General features: G+C 44.7%; 1 protein-coding gene across 1 annotated transcript in view; it reads left to right on the top strand.

The window, feature by feature from the left end:
* Positions 1–15589, top strand: part of PEX3 (peroxisomal biogenesis factor 3) — a 73779-nt gene extending 58190 nt beyond the window's left edge. The window contains exon 13 of the mRNA XM_073627416.1: positions 13058–15589. Within this exon, the coding sequence (XP_073483517.1) occupies positions 13058–13141 (84 nt within the window). The 3' untranslated portion in view covers positions 13142–15589. The remainder of the gene's footprint in view (positions 1–13057) is intronic.
* The last annotated feature ends 1560 nt before the right edge of the window (positions 15590–17149 follow it).

The raw sequence follows: 17149 nt of genomic DNA, 5'->3' as shown, positions 1-17149 counted from the left end.
GAAGTATAGCATAGGCAGAATTTTTGCCTTTTTACAATTAGGGGTAGAGATGAAGCTGGCCTTGAGTACTATTAAGGGCCAAGTGTCAGCTTTATCGGTCTTATTTCAAAGACCGCTTGCTTCACATTCTTTGGTCCGGGTTTTTATGCAAGGGGTGAGGCGGCTTAATGCGCCAGTTAGATCACCTTTGAACCCTTGGGACTTGAACTTAGTTTTGTCAGTGTTGCAAAAACAGCCCTTTGAACCGATACAGCATACTCCCTTAGTCCTGACAAGGAAATTAGTGTTCTTGGTTGCTATATCCTCAGCAAGGAGGGTTGCAGAATTGGCTGCTCTTTCTTGTAAAGAGCTATATTTGATTATTCACGAGGACAGGCTCGTGTTGCGTCCTCATCCAAGTTTTCTGCCTAAAGTGGTCTCAGGTTTTCACCTGAACCAAGATATTGTCCTACCATCATTTTTTCCAAAACCATGTTCTAGGGAAGAGAAGTCACTACATTGTCTTGATGTGGTGAGAGCGGTCAAGGTCTATTTAAAGACGACTGCTCAGATCCAAAAGACTGATGTTTTATTTGTGCTGCCAGAAGGTCCTAGGAAAGGACAAGCAGCATCGAAATCCACTATTTCTAAGTGGATTCGGCAAGTTATAATTCAGGCTTATGGTTTAAAAGGTAAGATTCCGCCTTTTCAAGTCAAGGCGCACTCTACCAGAGCAGTTAGTGCTTCTTGGGCAATGCATCACCAGGCCTCCATGGCTCAGATCTGTAAGGCCGCAACTTGGTCTTCAGTACATACATTCACCAGGTTTTATCAGGCATGAGGATATCGCCTTTGGGCGCAGTGTGCTGCAGGCAGCAGTATAGGTCCTCAAGTCTGTGGGCGCCCTGCAGGTTGTGTCTCCCTCCCCTCAAATAGCATTGCTGTGGGACATCCCATATAGTTAATACTATGGCTCTGTGTCCCGTGATGTACGATAAAGAAAACAGGATTTTTATAACAGCTTACCTGTAAAATCCTTTTCTTGGAGTACATCACGGGACACAGAGGTCCCGCCCCTCTTTTGGGATTTTTGTATATTGCTTTGGTACAAAAACTGAGGAACTCCTGGTAGGAGGAGGGGTTATATAGGGAGTGAACTTCCTGTCTGGGGTGTGCCAGTGTCCATCACCTGAAGGTGCCTATATACCCATATAGTAAATACCATTGCTCTGTGTCCCTTGATGCACTCCAAGAAAAGGATTTTACAGGTAAGCTGTTATAGAAGCACTATATGGGCCTAGCATTTAGGCATGCAAGTGTTTTTTTTTTTTCTGCTCAAACGCTCCCCTCATGAACGTGCAAGTGATGAGGTTTTGTTTTCTTTATCAAACATCATGGGACACGGAGCACCATAGTAATCACTATGTGGGTATATAGGCATCTTCAGGTGATGGACACTGGTATACCCAATACAGGAAGTTCTCTCCCTATATAACCCCTCCTCCTACCAGGAGTACCTCAGTTTTTTCGCCAGTGTCTAAGGTGTTGGTCACGAGTGAAGATGTGCTCTGAGGAGCTCCAGGAGGGATCCATGCTGGATTTAAATAGCCTCCAAAGACAAGATCCATCCAAAGTGCCACTGAGGCCAAGGCGAATGGTACCCGGGCCTCGTATATGAAGCACGAGGTTTTGCCTGTAACGCCTCTCTTTGCAGGGCTGGACCCAGGGCAGCGGCTTTCCTATGTTCGCTTATCCCCACAGAAGCTCATAACTTTTTTTTTTGTTTTTTAAATCCTGCCTCCCCAGCCCTCCTTTCCTCCCCTCCCGCTGGGTTTCCACTGATCAAAGCAGCGATGCTGTTCACGCACGCGCGAACTACGGCTAGTTTAAACGGGGGAGGACGTGTTGAATGATAGGGGGCGTGGCTTAAGGCACGTCGCCGTGTGCAGGATGTAAATCCACGAGGAGCACACAGCGCAGGCGCTGGCAACAAACAGAGACAGGCACAGACGCTTCTCAGTTAACAGCTGCAGTCTGGCACATAGGACACAGGAGCGCTGGGGGCACGTAAGGTTACATACAGGCATTTCCACTACAGGAAATAACATTTATACTCAGCACCAAAGCTGAACTTTATTAGCAGCATTGTTTTTGCTAGACTATTGCTCAGCAAGTTGTGCATTAATTTAGTGCCTTTGCTTTTTATGCTCAGCACTATGGCTCCCAAAAAAAGACACCACAAAGGTACCAAAAACTCCATCCCCAGGCGCTGGGAATTCCAGCCATGCCTCCACACTGTCATCTGCTCATGAAATACCAGATATGGCAAGCCAGGGTAAGTCATTGGAACCAATTGGTGGTGCAGCTGCTTCTCACATTTCAGCCCCTGTATATGTGACTGAAGATGCATTTTCCTCCGCCCTGCAGGGCCTAGAAGGAAGATTAGTGGCTTTAATCGCATCCTCCATCCAAAATGATAGGAAGCGTGTTAGATTCCCCTCCCCGTTCGCGGGGGTCGCGTGGCAAGAAGCTCTGCATGGAGAGCTTTTTCTTCTGGGGCGACCTTCTCCTTGCTGAGTGTAGCTCAGCGTCCTGGCGCTCAGCGCCATTTCCCTGAAGATCAGGGAATGACATCACTTCCTCCTCTAAGAGGAGGGAGTGGGAAGGCTGCAGCAGGAAGTGACCTCAGGTCCAGTACCACTTCGGTACCACTTCGGTTTTCGGCAAGATGGCGGCGGCGGTGGCGCGATGCAGCCAGTATACAGAGGATATAAAAAGCCACAGGGAACAGGCGCCCATGTCTCCTCTGCGTTCCTGTATGCAGCACCTCCAGGGAGAGATCGGAAGTAGCATGGTACATGAGAAGGAGAGACCTGCAGGGTCTGCGGCCATGGAAGAGACCACAGGGGGTGAGTCTGACCGGCCTCCGGAGGTTTAGAGGGGAGGGTACCCCAACTCTTCTCCTCCGATTCTTACAGTGTATGCCTGTGTGTTTTTCAGGGGACAATGCTATTGCCCGTGAGGTTGCCAGCCGTCCTGTGAAATCTTCCACCCACTCTAAAAGATGTGGGAACTGTAATGACAGGCTACCCCCAGATCATCCAAAGCCCTTCTGTTTTAAATGCATACAGAAGTTGACAGGGAAGGAGACATCTCAGATGATGAAGGAATTCCTTACTGTGCAAACTGAGATGCTGTCCACCTTAAAGTCTTTTCAGGCCACCCTTAAGCCTAGGGATTCAGAGGCTCACTCTAGTAAGGATGCCTCTTCCCAGGAGAGCTTTGCCTCCTCTAGGAGGTATCGGGTGGATGTACTGAAGTATCCACTCCCCCACGATTCAGAGGAAGAGTGTGATTTAGAAGTTCCTAATCAGGAGTTTTCTGATGAAGGGGTGGTGGACAGCCAAGAGGAGGATGGGAGGGAGGAATCCAGGTCTAGCAGACATATATTTTCTGCCGATGACATGGAAGATCTTCTGAAAGCTATTTATGCCTCAGAAGAGATTCAGGAGCCTGCTGCACAGGTGTCCACTCAGGATAGGATGTATAGAGGCTTGATTAAACCTCAGGCCAGGGTCCTTCCGGTACATTCCGCCCTTAAGGAAGTCATCTTAAGGGAATGGAAAGAACCAGAAAGAAGGCTTCTGAAATATAAAACCTGGAAGCGTAGATGCCCCTTCTCTGAGGAGAATGAGGAAAAGTTTTTCAAAACTCCTAGACTAGACGCCTCCTTAGCACAGGTCTCTAAGCAGTCGGATCTTTCCTTCGAAGATACCGGTAATTTAAAGGATCAAATGGATCGCAGGGCTGAAACCATTTTACGCAGAGCCTGGGAAGCTAACGCTGCGGCTATGAGCCCCGCATTGGCCTCAGCTTGCATCGCAAGGAATGCCGACACGTGGGTCTGTAAATTAATGGACCACGTATCCCGAACCTCCAAATGCAGGGAAGTCCTGGATTCTCTGGTGGTCATAGGGAATGCTGTCGCATATTTAGCAGATGCTGCAGTTGAAACAGTGCGTACAACCACGAAGACAGGTGCCTTACTAAACTCAGCCAGGCGAGCCCTCTGGGTTAAAACCTGGGATGGGGATAGCTCATCCAAAACCCATCTATGTGGTCTCCCTTTTGAAGAGACGCTCCTTTTTGGTGCTGGCCTAGATCAGGCTTTAGCCAGATCTACCGAAAAAGGGAAAAAATTTCCTACCAAACCTAGGAGAGAAAGGAAGCGTTTTTTTTTGTGGCCCCCAGGCAAAGAATCGCTTCTCCGAGAAAAAGGTCTCCCCTAATAGACGTTGGGGCGCAGGAAAAGGCAAACAAAAGACTGGCGTTCTCTTTTCCAGCCAGAAGTCAGTTGACAAGACCCCCAAATTACTTTCCGGTAGGAGGCAGACTTTCCCACTTTGCCTCTCAGTGGGAAAGGATCACCCAAAGCCCCTATGTTCTTCGGATCATAAGAGAGGGTTAAAGATTGGAGTTTCTCTCCCCTCCACCCCCCAAGTTTCTCTTGACCTGCCTTCCCAGGGATCCCTGCAAGGTGGTAGGAATCCTTCAGAATATAAGAGAGCTGGCCAGTCAGGAGGTTATAATACCTGTTCCAGTGGACCAGCAGGGTCAGGGGTTTTATTCCCACATTTTCGTGGTACCAAAACCCTCAGGAAGGTATCGTATTATAAATCTAAGGAACCTCAATGTTTTTCTTCGTTACAAGAAGTTCCGCATGGAGAGTGTCTATTCTCTCAGGAGACATCTCCTCAAAGAAGTGTTTATGGTGACCTTGGATTTAAAAGACGCCTACCTTCATTTCCCCATTTTTCAGGGCTATCAAAGCTTCCTGAGATTTGCGATCGCCTCTCCAGAGGGAGTGCAACACTGGCAGTTCACAGCCCTCCCCTTTGGACTGGCATCCAGTCCGAGAGTCTTCACAAAGGTCAAGGCAGAGGTGGTGGCTTTTCTGCACCTCCAGGGAGTGGCATTGATTCCCTACCTGGACGACATTTTGATTTACAGTCTAAGTCGCGATCAACTACTTCTGGATCTATCCAGAGTAATGGAGACCTTAGAAGCCCTGGGATGGATTGTCAGCAGGGAAAAGTCCTCTCTGACTCCTGCTCAGACAAAGCTGTATCTGGGTTTCCTGGTGGACTCCTCAGAGCAAAAGTTAGTTCTTCCTGAGGGCAAGGTAGGGCCTCATATCAGCGGTCACGTCGCTGTTACAGGCAAGCACCATCTCCTACAGAGGCATCATCAGAGTTCTGGGTCTAATGACGTCAGCTATCCCAGCAGTTCCTTGGGCACAGCTACACTCCAGGCCCCTCCAGCACTTTCTTCTATCCTCTTGGGACAGAAAAAGAGACTCTCTGGACATAGAGATAGCTATCCCGGTCGAAGTAAAGAACTCCCTTCACTGGTGGCTCCTTCCTCAGAGGCTTCAAGGGGGCCTCCTTTGGAGCCAACTTCAGCCTCTCAGGATAACTACAGATGCAAGTTCCTGGGGGTGGGGAGCCCACCTGGAGGATCTAATAGCTATGGGGTCCTGGGATTCAGAACAAAGAAGGGCCTCCTCCAACTTTCGAGAGCTGTTGGCCGTAGGAGAAGCACTAAAGGCTTTCGAGGGAAGGATCAGGAGCCAGGAGGTGCAGGTCTTGTCAGACAATGCCTCGGCAGTGGCGTTTCTGAATCATCAGGGGGGTACCAGATCTACAACACTCCTATCCCTATCAGCAGAGATCCTGTCCTGGGCGGAAAGTCGGATTCCTTCCATCTCCGCAATCCACATAAAGAGGATGTTAAATGTAGAGGCAGACTACCTCAGTCGGCAGCCGATTCTGCAGGGGGAATGGGAACTGAATCCAGAGGTCTTTTCCCTGGTAAGTCGGCAATTCTGCGTTCCAGAGATAGATCTCTTTGCCCGCAGGAAAAGCAGAAGGGTAAAGAGATTCTTTTCCCTTGCTCGAGAGAGAGGCTCAGAGGGGATAGATGCGTTCGCGCAGGTCTGGGACTTCCGACTGGCCTATGCCTTTCCCCCTCTGGGACTAATTCCGAGGGTCCTTCAAAAACTGTTCCTCTCGGAAAGCAAATTGATTCCAATAGCCCCTTGGTGGCCCAAGAGAGCCTGGTTTCCAACCCTGCAGGGTTGGTCCATAGCCCTACCGCTTCACCTCCCTGTCCGGGGCGACCTTCTCCTTCAGGGTCCAGTCCGCCACCCAGACCCCAGCTTCATCAAGCTGACGGCCTGGCTCTTGAAAGGCAGAACCTGCGGGAGAAGGGACTGTCGAACAGAGTAGTGGATACACTGCTCCTTAGTAGAAAGCCAGTCACAAGGCGTATTTACGCCAAGACCTGGGCGATTTTCTCTCGCTGGTGCCAGGAGAGAGGGACTTCTCAAAGAGAGATCCCTGCTATCTTAGAATTTCTCCAGGATGGAGCAGATCTAGGTTTGGCAACCAAGACCCTTAAGGCGCAGGTTTCATCCTTGTCCTGTTTCCTTGAGAAACGTTTGGCATTACACCCCCTGATCAAGAGATTTCTCTTGGTCAGGGAGAGGTTGTCCCCTGTTCAAATGTCCAGGTGTCCTCCTTGGGACCTTACACTAGTACTGGAGGGGTTAACAAAGGCCCCATTTGAACCGATAGATCAGATCCCCCTTAGGATCCTGACCTTTAAATTGGCCTTTTTACTAGCAATCACCTCAGCTAGGAGAGTAGGTGACATTCAGGCTTTTTCTATTAAAGAACCATTTTTTTCTTTATTCGAGGACAGGGTTATACTTAGGCAGGACCCCCTGTACCTCCCTAAGGTAGCATCAAAGTTCCATAGGACTCAAGAAGTGGTGCTGCCTTCCTTTTGTAGTAACTCCAAAAGTGAAGGGGAAGTTTCTTTTCATTGTCTGGATGTCAGACGCTGTTTATTATCCTACCTAGAAAGGGTTAAGGAATTCAGAAGGTCCAGCCATCTTTTAGTTAATTTTTCTGGCCAAAAGAAGGGCCAACAGGCATCCAAGGCTTCTATAGCTAGATGGATTAAACATACCATTTCGTTAGCCTATGAGCAGTCAGGTAAAGCAGCTCCTAGAAATCTTAGAGCGCATTCCACGCGATCTCTGGCAACCTCCTGGGCGGAAAGGGCCAGAGCTTCGGTGGAGCAGATATGTAGAGCCGCTACATGGTCAAGCCAGAACAAGTTCCTGAGGCATTATAGAGTGGAGTTACTATCTCCTCAGGACCTGGCATTTGGCAGGAAGGTCCTGCAAGCGGTGGTCCCGCCCTAAAGGTAGGCCTGAGCTACTTGCTCTTCTCTCAGGGTGCCGTCCTGGAAGACGACTTGAGAAAGTAACCAGTTACACTTACCGGTAACGGTGTTTCTGGGAAGTCTTCCAGGATGGCAGGCCTACTTCCCACCCGTTCTATTTAGGAAAGATGTAATGTTTAGAGTGTTGTGGTGGTTATGTTTTTCACTCTCGTGCACTGGTGTGGGTCAATACTTTGTCACAACTGAGGAGCATCGGGAGGGGCGGGGGCCTTTAACCTCTTGATTGATTGTGTTTCCTGTCAGGTGGACCAGTCATCTCTCAGGGTGCCGTCCTGGAAGACTTCCCAGAAACACCGTTACCAGTAAGTGTAACTGGTTATTTTTCTCCCTCCAAAGAGATTCACAGCACTCTATCCCATGGAGGAGAAATTCACCAAAAAATGGAATGTACCAGCAGTTGACGCTGCAATTTCCAGTGTGAATAAGAGTCTAACTTGTCCAGTAGACAATGCACAGATGCTTAAGGATCCAACAGATAAAAAGTTGGAATTCCTGTTAAAATCCTCCTTTTCCTTGGCAGATGCCGTTACTCAGCCTGCAGTCACTACAATAGGCATCTGTCAGTCCCTAAAGGACCAGCTTAGACAGGCCGTTAAGGAGGTTCCTGCACAACAAGCCCGGGATTTGGCCGAACTGCCAAGGGCATTATGTATTGCCATAGACGCCATGAACTATTCTATTCACCAGGCGTCCTACCTTGCACTTGTGCTAGTACACATGCATAGGATCCTGTGGTTAAAAAGTTGGTCAGCTAAAGCACCATGCAAAAAGCTCCTGACTGGTTTTCCTTTTCATGGTGATCGGCTATTTGGGTATGATTTGGACAAATACATCCAAATGATTTCTAGTGGGAAAAGTACTCTTTTGCCAGTAAAAAGAACGTATAAATGCCCTGCATGTAAGCGGACTCTTTCTCTTGCGCCAGGGGCATCTGCCTCTAGGCAGTGGCGATGGCCTTCGCCATCAGACTCTAGAGGAAAGCCTCAGGGTCAGGCCCAGGCACAAAAGAAGTCCTGGGGGCGGAAACCTGCAAAGCAGAATTCCAAAGCCTCTTAATGAAGAGGGGTCCCCCCTCGCCAGAGTGGGGGGGAAGACTTCTGCAATACTCAGAATTCTGGCAAGAGAAAATTCAGGACAGATGGGTCATCTCCACAGTGTCCCTAGGGTACAAACTAGAATTTCAGGAGTTTCCACTGTCGTTTTCTGAGGTCAAACGTTCCCAAAGATCCAGGGGAAAGGCTATCTCTGTTTCGGGCACTATACCAATTACTGGCTCAGGGGGTGATCATACAAATCATACAAATCCTCATAGAAGAGCAAAGTTTGGGGTTTTATTCAAACCTCTTTACGGTACCAAAACCAAATGGAGATGTCAGACGCATTCTAGATCTAAAGAATCTAAATCCGTTCCTGAAGATCCGCTCCTTTGGAGTCGATCAGGTTAGTGGTGTCTATCCTACTAGAAGGAGAACTTCTGGTGTCTATCGACATCAGGGATGCATATCTGCATGTCCCTATATTTCCTGCTCACCAAAGGTTTCTGTGGTTCAGGGTAGAACAGCAGCATTTCCAGTTTGTAGCCTTGCCCTTCGGGCTAGCTACAGCACCCTGGGTGTTTACAAAAGTCCTGGCACCACCTCTAGCCAGGTTAAGGGCACAGGGCATAACAGTCTTTGCGTACCTAGACGATTTATTGCTAATAGACCAGTCGGTGGCTCGTTTGGAACAAAGCGTGTGCATTACAACCAGTTACCTGGAAAGTCTGGGTTGGATTCTCAACCTAGAAGAAGTCTTCCTTAAAACCGCTAAAAAGGCTGGAGTACTTGGGTCTAATCATAGACACAGCCCAGAAAAAGGTGTTCTTGCCTCAGGCAAAGATCAACTCCATAAGAGAGCTGGTGCGGATAGTCAGGTCAAAAGGAGATCCCTCCATTTGCTTTGCATGAGGTTGTTAGGAAAGATGGTGGCTTCATTCAAAGTGGTTCCCTATGCCCAGTTCCATTCGAGACTGTTGCAAAACAGTATCCTGTCTGCTTGGAACAAAAGGATTCAAGCTTTAGACTTGTTAATGCGGCTGTCCCCAAGGGTGTCCCAAAGCCTAATCCAAGGCTTGGCACCATCGGAGGTATATCATAGGCAGAATTCTTGCCTTTCTACAATTAGGGGTAGAGATGAAGTTGGCCTTGAGTACTATTAAGGGCCAAGTCTCAGCTTTATTGGTCTTATTTCAAAGACCGCTTGCTACACATTCTTTAGTCTGGGGTTTTATGCAAGGGGTGATGCGGCTTAATCCGCCAGTTAAATCACCTTTGAACCCTTGGGACTTGAACTTAGTTTTGTCAGTGTTGCAAAAACAGCCATTTGAACCGATACAGCATATTCCCTTAGTCCTTCTGACAAGGAAGCTAGTGTTCTCGGTTTCTATATGCTCAGCAAGGAGGGTTTCGGAATTGACTGCTCTTTCTTGTAAAGAGCCATACTTGATTATTCATGAGGACAGAGTGGTGTTACGCCCTCGTCCAGATTTTTTGCCAAAAGTGGGCTCAGGTTTCCACATGAACAAAGATATTGTCCTGCCATCGTTTTTTCCAAAACCATATTCCAGGGAAGAGAAGTCACTACATTGTCTTGATGTGGTGAGAGCGGTCAAAGTCTATTTAAAGACGACTGCTCAGATTCAGAAGACTGATGTCTTATTTGTACTGCCAGAGTGTCCTAAGAAAGGACAGGCAGCGTCGAAATCCACTGTTGCTAAGTGGATTCGGCAGGTTATAATTCAGACTTATGATTTAAGGGGTAAGATTCCACCTTTTCAAGTCAAAGCACACTCTACTAGGGCGGTTAGTGCTTCTTGGGCAATGCGTCACCAGGCCTCCATGGCTCAGATCTGTAAGGCCGCAACCTGGTCTTCAGTACATACATTCACCAAGTTTTATCAGGTGGATGTAAGAAGGCATGAGGATATCGCCTTTGGGCGCAGTGTGCTACAGGCAGCAGTATAGGTCCTCAAGTCTGTGGGTGCCCTACGGGTTGTCTCTCCCTCCCCTAAAATAGCATTGCTATGGAACGTCCCACATAGTGATTACTATGGTGCTCTGTGTCCCATGATGTACGATAAAGAAAATAGGATTTTTATAACAGCTTACCTGTAAAATCCTTTTCTTGGAGTACATCATGAAACACAGAGGTCCCGCCCTTCTTTTGGGATTTGTGTATATTGCTTTGGTACAAAAACTGAGGAACTCCTGGTAGGAGGAGGGGTTATATAGGGAGTGAACTTCCTGTATAGGGTATACCAGTGTCCATCACCTGAAGGTGCCTATATACCCACATAGTGATTACTATGGTGCTCTGTGTCCCATGATGTACTCCAAGAAAAGGATTTTACAGGTAAGCTGTTATAAAAATCCTGTTTTTTTCAGCCTCTCTAAACACTGCTCTTTTAATACACCTGTAAACAACTCTGTGTGCATGGCCACATAGGCTAACATAGAGGTGCGTTTAGAGGCTGAAAAAAAAAAAACATGTGAAAGTGACATTTTTAGTAGAATCAAAAGTATAATTTTCTGGCATGGCTCTTCAAAGTAGTGTAATGTTCTGTGCAATGTTTGATCAGTTGGTGTAGTTAACAGATTTAAAAAGGAATTGTGGAACAAGATTAGCTTTTGAAGGTTTGTCATAAGGTTGAGCATACATATGACATTTGTAGTTATTTGTCTGTTACCTGCCTCTATAAGTCCAGCATACTTATAGCATGTTTTGTGCTTATCTTGAGTTTTAACTTCTTCCTATTCACCGTACGTGTATATATACATCCTGGTATGGGAGCAGCGATATCTCAGTCATTGCTGCAGCAATGATCAAAATATAATTTTTTAGAGCAGGTGATTCTGAATAAAGTAAAAGTGATCCAAGTGCCTATACAGCAACTGGATCAGTTTTACAGGCCTCTTTCCAGTCCAATCAGGGAGCCTGGTAATAACATGACTGTCCACTTCCAATGTCTGAGACAGAGTGAGAGGAACATCTCTTGTTCCTCCCCTTTTGTGACATCAGAAACCGCCTCGCTGAGATAGCTATCAGTCCAGGCACCTGACAGATCCAGACTCCCAGAGTCAGGATGAAGTGGTGCCTGGACTGATATTGGTGACGTCAGCAGAGAACGGACTTCAATCGGCTCTCTACTGAAAACTGGCCACAAGAGTGCAAAACGAATTGCTTAGGAGAAGCCCTATGAGCTCAGGCTGGACATCTCCTTTAACTATAAATATAACCTAAAATGCAATAACACCACAGAATTGGTCCTTCAAGTGTTTTCCTTGCTAAAAACTGCAGAGTATGATAAAATGAAACCCTGCATTAATTATTTAACAAGTCCTCAAAGCTCTTACCATTCTGTACTTTCTAAAGAACAATATATAGGTGTTACCATTGCTAGGAGTTGGCATTGTTTATTAGCAAAGTTCACCTTCTTTTTTTTTTTTTTTTTTTTTTTGTGAAAGTACAGCTTCCCTATGTAGCAATATACCATTAATGTACTTCTGTTGCAGAAAATTAAAATTGTTTCTATGTCCTAGGGCAGGCATTACCTCATCCTTCAGTTTCTTCTATAGAAAACACCTTCACGACTTCCTGGTATTTGTCCTGCAGGATGGGAGAACTGTTAGCCCAAAGATGAGCGGGGTGGAACGGAAAAAAAATGACTTGATTCCCCCGTCCACACACTCAAGTGTTTGGATGGGGAAATCCTCCCACTGAGCTTTGTATTCTGACAGTGAGGAGACTTCCCTGCTGTCAGATTACACCGATCAGCATTGCAGGCCATAGCCAGTGGCACTGATCCGGCAGGGAAAAACCAACAGGGTAGTTGTACAGAAGTTGATGGACTACTATACAACCTCCCTGCCCATACCTGGTTCGAAATTCAGCCAGTCCCTGCTGAAACAGGTGAATTTCAATCCATGTATGGACGCTTTCATAGAGTGAGGAAGTACCTGGTGCAGCTAACCACATTAAATCACTCCCTGCACCTGCCCTCCCCCTCCAGGGGATTGCTTCTGCCCACCTCTGTAATTCCATGCAGTCATTGTCGGTGAGCACGATTCTCCCTGAATATACAACCGATGTTGACTTCTGCTAATCGATCATTTTGTACCTTACCTTTTTCTTGCATAGATCGTTGATTTGGCAAGGTGTGCAGGATATGCGCAATCACATAATGGCCTATGTGGAGCAGAGCTGTAGTACTAAAATCAGAAGAAGTGTGTTCCTGGAAGTCTGTAAAGCTCACCATACACTATACAATCTGATTGTACAATCTCCTTTAGAGCTATCATCAACAATGTAGTGCATGGACCTGCCTGATTGGATGCAGAGTGATTAGATAGATAGGTGTGTTCTCTAATTATTATGTTTTGGTAAATCTAAAGGAGATCGTACAGAGATTGTACAATTAGCTGGTATAGCGTTTGCCCCCCTTTTATATACCTTAAATGAACTATGAATACTTGACACGTGGGATTTTATCCAGCTATGTAGTTGCTGTGTATAAGTTGCACTGGGCAGCAAAATTACTTCCTTTAGACACTATTAAATAAGTACTATTGTGATTATACTTACAAGTTTTGACAAAATTTGAATATATCTCTAGAAATATTATGTTGGATGTTATAGTTGCAGCTCCAACAAAGATGACAACATTTTACAAAGGATACGCACCCCTTTTAATATTTGTACGCACACATACTGTATTGTGATTACCCTGCAGGAACTACTACTCATGGAACAAGTGAAGGACTTTGCTGCTAATGTGTATGAGGCTTTCAGCACACCCCAGCAACTAGAGAAGTAGTGTCACTCCACTGGGCACCAATGTGCCAGACCTCTCCTCAGAATCCAGAGGAACACTAATGTTTACAGATTGTGCGTACCATTCCTTTTTAATTAAAGTAAGGTAAAATGACTGCATCCTGACCAGAAGAATGGATACTTTGCCTAACGCGACAATGGACAGCAATTTTTACATTCAGTCAGTGCAGAATCAACATCTGTTTTATATTTTCCATCATGTTATTTGCTGCAGGTTTGTGAGAAGTATTCAACATATGAGTCTTTAATTATTAGTTTAAGTAATTTATTAATCTGCATTTTCATATAAGTGAGTCAGTAAAGTTATAAACAAATGTGGCATGGCTAACACACTGTGTTTAAATAAGACTCCTAACTTGCCTTACTAGCCAATTGTTGTAACCAGCATATTGCTGCACTGTAAAATATTTTAATATTGCTAAACCTATTGGTAATAAAAATGGGTTTTTACTGATGAATAGGCCTAGCTGCTGCCAGTAAGTACATTTGTGATGAATTTACCATATTCATGCTGCTTTTCTGGATGGAACACCTTCTGCTTTGCTAGCCATACCCACAGCAAGTTTCAAACAGTTTAGCCTATGTTTAATCAACTTTTAATGAACATTAATTGTGACAATTGGATGCCATTGGTTCTAAAATATAGTACTGTGCAAAAGTTTTAGGCAGATGTGAAGAAATGCTGTGTGTGTGTGTATATGTATATATATCTATATCTATATATATATATATATATCAACTTACAAATTGCAAAGTGAGTGAACAGAAGATAAATCTAAATCAAATCAAAATTTGGTGTGATGACCCTTTGGCTCCAAGTCAGCATCAAATCTTACACTTGCAGTTTGTACACTTGCACAAAGTCTGTGGTTTTGTAGGTTTAGAGTATGATTAACCAGTTACACCAAGTAGGTTCTAATGAGCATCAGTTTCATATGTAGGTTGAAACAGTTAAAATTAAAATTTGGACACCTTGGTTACTGTAAAGGAATTTTCTCTAAGTCTCTCTTTTTTTTTTTTCTTATCCACCTCCTGACTACTGTTTATTTTGCAGAACTAACCTTAAGTATAGATCTAGAAATCATATGAGTAATTTATTTCTAAATATATCCTTAAATAGAGCTTTTTATTAATCTTATAGATATAACTATAATATTGTTATTACCAAATTTTGTATTTTCTTGATGTTAATTTGACCTGTTTTGTTTCTATATATCTGGAAAAATACAGAATGTATACATAAAATAAAGAAACAGTCAATAACTGAAACAGAAATAGCTGTGCATGGGGCTGGGTGAGGAACAGCCAAACTCTGCTACTAAGGTGAGGTTGTGGAAGACCGTTTCATGTTGCAGGTCAAGCACCATGGCAAGACTAAGAACAGCAACAAGACACAAGGTAGATTTACTGCATCAGCGAGGTCTCCCCCAGGAAAAAAATTCAAAGCAGACGGGGGGGGGGTCTCAAGGTGTGCATGTTCAAGCTCTTTTGAAAAACACAAAGAAACGTGCAACGTTGAGGTCCGTAGAGGCAGTGGACAGTCAAGGAAACTTAACGCAGCAGATGAAAGACTGTGTTGCATTTGATTCAAATATATGTCTGTTTTATTTTTATTTTTTTTCTCAGACTTGCATAAGAAGACTATGTTCAGATGTTTGTCTTGGAGGCAGACATTAGGTTTCTTGGAGTGTTTTAAGTGGATACTTATCAAATGCCCTGGATACAACGGTCACATAGATACCATTGTTGTATTTCGGTTGACAGTTGAACTAATCTATTTTGTAACCTGGTCAAACACAGCTTGACTTTTTGACATGTATGACCTTTGACGTGTATGATACAACAGTTCTATCTCGAGGTTGAATTAGGGCTCATTTACACTTGCTTCGGCTTCAACACACATTAACAGCTAGTTTACACTTGCTTCAAAACAAGGCTTAGGACAGGCTTTGGTAAAGCGCTCTGAACGCTAGTCAAAGCCCTGTCACTAAATAAAATGGTTAGATTACAGTCCTGTTTACACCTTGCTTTTGCTTTGCTTCAAAAATTATACCCAATGTAGCTTTAGTGGTGCTTCAAAGCCTCTATAGAAGTCTATGGCAAAGCTCACTGGAAGCCTTATCAAAGCCCCACCCTTTCACCTGATCTCGACGCTTTCACCTGATCTCCAGCAACCACTTATGGATTAAGCCTGGGATCCTCTTTGCCTACGGAGATTGTGGACCCACAGTAGCCGGAGTTACAGTGTAAGTTTTCAGCTTATTTTTTACTGTTTACACATCATAGTTTCTGCTTATTTGCTTTGAAGTAGGTTGCATTTTGCTTGTTGTATTGTATATCTTCCAGTCTTGTATTGTATTCCTAAAAGAATTGTAATAGTTTTGTATGTACAGCATTTTATTTTTCATTTAGTAAAAGCACATTAACCACTTCAGTCCCAGAAGGATTTACCCCCTTATTGACCGGGCCATTTTTTGCGATACGGCACTGCGTCGCTTTAACTGACAATTGCATGATCCTGCGATGTTGTACCCAAACAAAATTGATGTTCTTTTTTCCCACAAATAGAGCTTTCTTTTGGTGGTATTTGATCACCTCTGCGTTTTTATTTTTTGCGCTATAACCAAAAAAAGCAACAATTTTGAAAAAAAAAATATTTTTTACGTTTTGCTATAATAAATATCCCACCAAAAAATGTAAAAATACAAATTTTTTCATCAGTTTAGGCCAATATGTATTCTTCTACATATTTTTGGTAAAAAAAATAGCAAAAGGCGTTTGACTGGTTTTCACAAAATTTATAGCGTCTACAAAATAGGGGAAAGATTTATGGCATTTTTATTATATATATATATATTTTTTTTTTTTTCGGGACTGACATTGCGGCAGACAGATCGGACACTTTTGGCACCAGTGACATTTATACAATGATCAGTGCTATAAAAATGCACTGATTACTGTATAAATGACACTGGCAGGGAGGGGGTTAACACTAAGGGGCAATCAAGGGGTTAAGGGTTCCCTAGGGAGGTGTTTCTAACTGTGGGGGGAGTGGACTGACTGGGAGAAGAGAGATCGCTGTTCCTGATCACTAGGAACAGACGATCTCTCTACACTCCCCTGACAGAACAGGGACCTGTTTGTTTACATTGACAGATCCCTGTTCTACCTCTCTGTGGAGCGATCGCGGGTGGCCTGCGGACATCGTTGCTCCGCCTGCTGTATCTATTACACGAACCAACGTACCAGTATGGCAATTCGTGCAATAGAGCTGACCTATGGCGGCTGGTCAACAAGTGGTTAATACACCACGGAGGTCTAAGCTTCATTGAATTATTGCAATGTGATCTCAATAGATACAAAACAAAGATGCATCATGCTTACTTCCTTTTGATATCAGATGTCCAGCAGTGAAGAGAAGTCTGGCCAGAAATCGTCTTCGTGGAAGAATTGCGGCCAAAAAGCCATACCTCTGGCATGGAAAAATGTAGGAACTGGGGTGCAGAAAAATAGCAGCAGGGGCTTTGGTCTGATAAGTCAAAATTTGAAATATTTGGCTGTAGCAGAAAGCAGTTTGTTTGCTGAATGGCTGGAGAGAAGTACAATAATGGGTGTCTGCAGGCAATAGTAAAACATGGTGGAGGTTCCTTGCAAGTTTAGGGCTGCATTTCTGCAAATGAAGTTGGAGATTTGAACAGGATCAGTGGTGTCCTCAATGCTGAGAAAAACAGGCAGGTACTTAAACATCTAGCCATACCATCAGGGAGGTGTGTGACTGGCCCCCAAATTTATTCTGCAGCAGGAAAACGACCCCCAAACATACAGTCAATGGGATTAGGAACTATCTTAAAGCATAAAGAAGAACGTGGAATCCTGGACGTGATGGTTTGGCTCCCACAGAGCCCTGATCTCAACATCACAGAGTTTGTCTGGGATTACATGAAGAAACAGAAGGGTTTGAAGCAGCCTACATTCACAGAAGATCTGTGGT

The sequence above is a fragment of the Aquarana catesbeiana genome, linkage group LG04 (assembly GCF_042186555.1).
Source record: "Aquarana catesbeiana isolate 2022-GZ linkage group LG04, ASM4218655v1, whole genome shotgun sequence".
NCBI lineage: Eukaryota > Metazoa > Chordata > Amphibia > Anura > Ranidae > Aquarana > Aquarana catesbeiana.
Note: the sequence above shows the minus strand (reverse complement) of the source record. Positions and strands in the feature narration are given on the sequence as shown.